The sequence below is a fragment of the Cryptotermes secundus genome, unplaced genomic scaffold, assembly GCF_002891405.2.
Source record: "Cryptotermes secundus unplaced genomic scaffold, Csec_1.0 scaffold782, whole genome shotgun sequence".
Classification (NCBI taxonomy): domain Eukaryota; kingdom Metazoa; phylum Arthropoda; class Insecta; order Blattodea; family Kalotermitidae; genus Cryptotermes; species Cryptotermes secundus.
Window position 1 is genome coordinate 8,815 of NW_019739973.1, and position 7,215 is coordinate 16,029.

Sequence of the window (7,215 nt, forward strand, 5' to 3'; positions counted from 1 at the left end):
AGTTGGTGGCTACTTGGTAATGGTTGCACTGCAAACATTTTAAAGGATTAAGCAACACATAATAAAGTAATTACACCATGAATTAAAACAGACATACCTTGCTGGATCCCTTGGAAAGCTGAAGAATTTGATGCCTTGCTTGCTGGATGACAAGCACCCAGCAGTAGCAAATGTCGTTTTCATGTTTATCCTGCAAGAAGCAATACAAAAATTATAACACCATCACGGTACTCTTAGAACTCTTTCACATTCAACAGACAATCTCTGGGATAAACAGAAAGTTGCAGAACATATCATAAAAAAATATCATTTAGATGACAGTTCATGATAACCTGAAAAATTTTAGGCTTGAAAGAATTCTAGGTTTCTAATTCCATTTGTGGTAGTAAGCATAATATTCATGTACACAAATAATATGTTTGACATGGAGCTGTAATTTCGTTCGCAAATGTCTACTTTCATTTCGCAACCACATCAAATCAAAATTCATACTTACCAATTTGCAAATATTGCACCACCATAACCGCACGTAATTGTGGGTATTCTAGTTGGTTTGTTTAGGCTCTCTGATTGGTCGAGACCAGCGTGAGTTTCGTCCGCCGCTCTTAGAGGCAGCAGTTACCGTGTTGCTCTTTCCCCTATTCAAGTTTCCACCCCCTGATGGCGACCATGTTGCCCACCAATAACGAGAGAGTTTAGAGGGTTTAGAGCGTTTAGAGGGGTTGGTCCAGAGCAGTTTGATGGAGTCTGATGTAGTTTAATGATTGACGTGTTGAATGCAATAAATGTTTGCTATTTTCTTGTTGTTAGTGCGTTAGTTATAGTCAGAGTCTTCGTAATGGCAAGGAAGGGGTTGAAAGTGTTACTGGGATTCGAGGATGAATTCATCACAGAAAAACACAAAATGAATGTCAGTTTCACCACTAATAAAATAGGAGGGAAACCGGTAAGTAATATTTGCTATAGATATTTTCCTGAAGTCTGTGGAATGGTAGTAGGAAAGTAATATTACATCTTTCGGGAAAAAGTGGAGCCTCGGAGGCATTTGGTACTTATGAAAGAATGTTGCTAAAGTTGAGAGAATTGGCACGGTATAGTGTAGGACAAATTATATGCAGTGAAGTGAAATTTTGTATCTGTTATTATTGGGCTTTAGGTTGTGTGTTTTGTTTTACACGACATAATACAGGAACTTTGGCCGATTGTTTTGCAGAGAATTATATGTAAACAAATTACACATGTATGCATTTGTCTTGTTTGCAGTCCTGTAAACGTTATTTCTGAGATCCTTGAAAAGTCTGTTGTCTGCTGTATCATTTTGTTTCCTTGTTGTAACTAATTAACTTATAAACGTTTATTAACATACATACATTAAAAAGTCATAATTGTTCGAACATTCTGTAACATTTTTACTTTTCAGTCACAATAGTTTTCTATCATTAAACCAAAATTACGTAATCCCTTCATGCATTCACATGGATGAGAAAGATAGCTTTCTCTTTGCTGAACTGCACTGTGTTTGAAACAGATTCAGCAGCTTATGAGCTTGCTAAATAAAATGATTATTCAATATCTCATTTTCCTTTGCATCCCCAGGATTATCAAAGTAAACACAGATGTCTAATTAAAAATTTACTGTCATCATGATGTTTCAAAAGTCAAAATGTTTCATTACACCAGTAGACAGTTTATACTTTTACCTCAGCTTTTGCCCACAGTGTACAACACAGCAAAACAAACACAACCACACTAAGCATTTATACAAGAAAAACTTTTCTCAAAACTTAATAATGTGTACATGAATTTGCTTCATAATATGAATAAACAAAGTAATGTGTGCTTCATTAGTCAAGCCTAAAATGAAAAATGCATAGTTTTTACAGCTAAAATGACATATTGTATGGTAAAAACTAATACTGTTATATTTTAGTGACTGGACTTTTCTTTTAATTGCTAGTAAGGTGGGACTAAGTCCCTTGTACTGCGGCAACTTCTGGCCTACTGTACCGGCCCCAGATGATAGGTGAGGGTGATTATGGAGAAATTGGTGGAATGAAGATTGGCAGGGGAAACCGAAGTACTTGGAGAAAACCTGCCCCAGTGCCACTTTGTCCACCACAAATCCCACTTGACCAGACCCGGGATTGAACCCGGGCCGCCACGGTGGGAAGCCAGCAACTAACCACTTGAGCTATGGCGTGGCCAGACTGGACATTGGACTGGTGGTTGGATTTATTGAAGGCTCATAACTTGTGAAAACAAATAATTGTCTCACTGATTTACACACAATAAATCACTAAAGCACACTCTAAGTCTCAGTCTGTTAATAGTATTCACTGGTCATTGCGTGTAGTGCCTCCCAACAATAGATATTTTATCTGCTACCATGTTCTTGTCCTTACTGGCTGGCGACTGATACAACTCTCTCAACTGCAGCTAAGAGTTTTTTTCTTTTGTCAGTCAGTTGTATTGCTGCTGGATTTTGCCATAAGAGTTGGTCAGCCTGTCAGTCAGTTAAATTGCTATTGGCTTCTCCAGCACAGTAATTCCTCGCTTCAGCCTCCTTGGGATCCATGCCCAAGATTTTATATTCTCTCCCAGACATGTATGTGTTTCGAAAAGGGATGTCCTTTTCAATGAAGGAGTGGTCAGTCTTTCTATATAGGTGCTACATTTGTTGCAGTATAGTTTCAGTATGAGTATATCCATGATGTTACAGCATCCAGGTCCCTATGGACTCTGTTCATCTGTTGTCACTGCACTGTACTAAGTAACGTTTATACAAGATATAGTGAGGTTCTGTGAATGCAGGCTTGTGTGATGATGGCAAATATAATTCTTTTTTTCATCTTTATCTCCTCCTCTCTTTTCTTCCTATTTACCTTCTCATCTTTTTTTATTCAGCTCTCTTATCAGCATTCCTCACCCCTTCCTTCTTCCATTTTCTTCACATTAAAACAGTTCCCTCAGTCCTGTTGTCCAGTTCTCTGTCCCTTTCATGTCTTTATCTCTTTCTTATCCATGTTATATGTCTCTCTTGTCATTCTTCTCCCCATATCCTCAGCCTCCTGTACAGTGGGAACCAGGAGCTGTTTCCCTGAGGTATATTAGATCACTACTTATCACATATGTGAAATCTTTGTACAATTTGAGTGAACTGTAGTGTTCCATCTTCTGTATAATCCAGATTTTATCCCACCCATTAAAAAAGGACTTAGGCATGTAATTAGATGGATGACTGCACGCTGATGAATGCTGTTGCAACAGTGGCTGAACCAGAATAGGATGGTAACACATGCTGCTGTTCATTGCTGGATGAAGACTGTTGTGAAAACTGGGGGATTTAAATGAAAAATAAATTATGCCTTCAAGTGTTGTGGCTACATACAGTGTAATTTCTGCATAAATGTGCTTCTCGTAAATTATGTGGGATAAGAAGTAGGAATAGTTATTTTATTAGTGACCCTCATAACAGTCCAGTATTAGATAAGTGCTAGTTAACTTTCCAAACCTAATTACACATTGGCAAGGAGTAATTATAAAGTTCAGTGGGGGCATCTGTTATTACATAAAGAGACATTTAACACTAAAAACTCAGTGGCCTGTAGTCTGCAAGCAAACTGTACTGACCCAGCGACCGCAACTTGTTGGCCAAGTTAGTGCCAACTTTTATGGATAGAGGTTGTCACGTGGTCAGTGCAACGGATCCCCATGGCCGTTAATCTCGGTTTTCTAGACCGGAGCCACTCTTTCCTTGAAATAGCTACTCAATTATCCTCACAAGGCTGAGTTCCAGACCCTCTACTTCTCAGAAAACCTGGTAGTGCCGGCAGTCGAACCCGGGCCCTCTGGATCTGTAGCTAGGAACTCTGACCACTAGACCACAGAGGCACATTTAATACTATACTTTGTAAAATTATCAGTGTATGTTGGATTTGAGTTTCTCACAGTGGTGACTGGAGAATATGATCATCTTGGTTGCAACACCATGTAGTTCAAAGAGGACCTGACATTTCACTCACCTTGCCACCTGCTTCTTCTAATTCCTTTCCTGCCTCATTCTTTGACTCTGCAGGTGGGTGCACTATGTTTGTCTGAAATGTTTCACCCAATATGTTTTCAGCTTGCTGCTTGCATTTGCTGGTTTCTTTCATGGCTTACTCTTCAGTTCCGAAGATGGAGGCGATGTCTTTGTCCAAATTTAAGCCCAGAGACCAACCTCTTGTATTTTATGGATGTCCTCAGTCTCTCCAAGCAACAATTAGTATTCTTAAGAATCATACCACAGCCATTTCTTTCTGCATCCTTTTCAGTTCACCATTCAGTCATTCTTGCATAAATAGGATAACCCCTGTACCTGACCAGTGTCATTAAATAATGTGGCATGTAGACCCATTACCCGCCAGCAACCATGGAACAGGCAACTATACAACAGCTCCACAGACAAGTATGTTTCCATATCAGTGAGAGAATACAGCAGTAATGGAAGAAGCATTTTCTACACGGTCTGTACTGAGATGTTATAACCATGATCAGTTAGTTAGCAGTTGAAGTTGGTTACAGAACTTCTGCAGTTCAATCGTTGTGAGCGGCTGCTGTTAGAAGCTTGTAGTGTAGGTAAGGGACAGTTCATAAACTCAGCGGAAGGGGAATTTCTGCCTTTGGAAGCCGCTACTAAAGAACTATGACAGTACTGTGGACGCTAATGTGTGTAATAGTGAGCTGTAAAGTGTAGTCTCATGCTGTATCAAAGTGTCCAATAAATCAAGTCATGAGTACAAAACCTGTCTGTATTCACACTCTATCATGTGACAGTAATATCAGAATCAGTCATATACTTCTGTTCCATAATTTATATATTGCAAGAGAGCTGAAGGTCACATAAACACTGCTGCTGTTTATGTTTCAGGATTGGCCTGTAGATGGGATACCACAGCCTTTGTGCCAGCTATGTGGTCTTGCCTTGCCATTAGTAGTGCAGATATATGCCCCCATTGAGAATTTACCTTATCACAGATCTCTGTACTTATTTGGGTGCGTCAATCCAAACTGCTGGAACCAGAATGAAAGGTCAGGATGAAGACATTAGCAATCAGTCCCATGGGGAAGAAATGTGAATGGTATTTTCAGTAAAGCCTGCATGTAACAGGATCTCAAGGGACCTGAACATTTTTCTTTGTAGGATTTGAGGTTCTCACAGTGGTGGTTATGAATATTATTATTATTATTATTGGAGGGGGTGGGTTTCCCCATGCACCACGACCAGTTTGCTCTATTGTATGTCCCCCTGTGATATTCTACCAGTCTATACCTACCGGTACTGGTGCGTGCCATCAGCCCCGACTCAGCCAGCGAGTTCGGCCTCTACTGGCTCAGCGGTATCTAGATGCGTTAGAGACTATTGTTGGGCGGGAAATGGCCTTCAATTTGGCTCCGAGGTCTCCTTGAGACATGGGGTTCTTTTACGTGCCATAAAGCTACGACACGGGACCCACGGCTTAAAGTCCCTCCCAGAGGACTTGTTCCCTGAATTCTTCCGCCCTTAAAAATTCCACGACCTCCGCCGGGTTTGAACCCGCGTACCTTGAGTCATGAGGTGGGAACGTTACCTCTAGACTACGGAGGCCGCTCACAGAGGTGGTTATGAAGAGTACTATCTTGTTGGTATCTCGCCCAGCTTATTCTTTGACCCTGAAGATGGAGGCGATATGTTCCTCTGAGACCTCGGTTGACTTTCAGTGGACTACATGGCTTTACATCCCAGAAGATAGAACTCTTCATGAGCGTTTTTCTGTTTGAGTTAGGTTTTTGTTTAACACAAGTACTTCCACATTAAAAATATTGCTCATGTATTTTAAAATACAGTGTTGTTATGTAGATGGTGTATTCTTGTAGGCTTTATATCTTATTTGAGACCTACAGCAGGATGCAAACTATAAGATTGTTCATGTCCCTTTTATGTATACTCGTATATTTATAATCAGGGTCACACTTCAGAAATACGGGTATATGCTGTGTATATGCATTATGTTATTACCAAGAAGTACACATTTATTTTATTCTCCCAGTATCATACATGCTGCAGTACTGTATCTCATGTGTATATTGCATATATTTTTTTAATTATCTGGCTTAATTGTTTCCCTTTAGTTACATCCTACATAAATTTCAGGAACTCAGTGCAGAACAAATTTACTTGTACAGAAAAATGTATCAGCAGATTATATTTGTGTATCACTATAATTTATTTGAGCAAAAGTAGGTACTTCAGCTAGAGATGTCGTAATGTTAAAGTATGAGATTCGTAAATCGTAGTAGACATTCACTCCTGTATAATTCCATGCGAGTTGAAAACCTCATTGCAGGTGGGAAGAAATGGGAAATTTGAAGCGATGACATTCTGAAATTTGAATTGTTTTTGTACAGCTGGGTATGTATCCGCAGTCAAACCTTAGAGACAGGCAGCAACACTTCAACCACCACAGTTAATACATTGAGTACTTCGGAGTGGTGTGCTGATGCTGATGAGTGGGAGGATGACAATGGCAACAACAGTGAAGAGAATGGGAATGTAATTGGGCGAATAGAAAGCTACTTTTCAGATGAAGAAGATGAGACAGAAGATTATGAAGATGATGTACAAGTACGACTTGGGAACCTGAGTGTGGATGAGCGGAATGCAAACTGGGAAGGAGACATGGGAGTCACTGCAGGGGCTGGAGCTGGAGCTGGGGCTGTTGGGAGACTGCACTCCCCATCAGCAACAGCAGAAATTGAAGGGGATGAAAGTGAGGTCGTGAGTATCAACCCATTTTAACAGTGGCCTAGTTAACACATTCTGCATGGACTCTTTGATTAAAAATGGCCATTGCTCTCCTCTTTTCATTAAACTTCTTACTCTCTAGCTGTGTATCAAATTAACTCATAACTAATCTTTATAACAGGATTTTAGGTTGTGTATATCTATTTTGTTTTTTTTAAGCATAATTACATTTATCAGGTTATTTTTGTTTTGATTTAGTTTTGTTCATTTTAAGAATCGTTTTATTGAAGGGGCTAAATGGAATGTGTCTCTTGACAAATACTTATTAAATCTGCATGTAAAGTCCGCGCCATAGCTCAAGTGGTTATTTGCTGGCTTCCCATCGTGGCGGCTCGGGTTCGATCCCGGGTCTGCTCAAATGGGATTTGTGGTGGATAAAGTGGCGCTGGGGC

General features: G+C 40.0%; 1 protein-coding gene across 1 annotated transcript in view; it reads left to right on the forward strand.

Moving 5' to 3' along the window:
- Window positions 1–653: 653 nt before the first annotated feature.
- Window positions 654–7,215, forward strand: part of LOC111872227 (programmed cell death protein 2-like) — a 14,819-nt gene continuing 8,257 nt past the window's right edge. Inside the window, exons 1-3 of the mRNA XM_023865895.2 lie at window positions 654–946; window positions 4,910–5,070; window positions 6,427–6,796. Coding sequence (XP_023721663.1) covers window positions 761–946; window positions 4,910–5,070; window positions 6,427–6,796 — 717 coding nt within the window. The 5' untranslated portion in view covers window positions 654–760. The remainder of the gene's footprint in view (window positions 947–4,909; window positions 5,071–6,426; window positions 6,797–7,215) is intronic.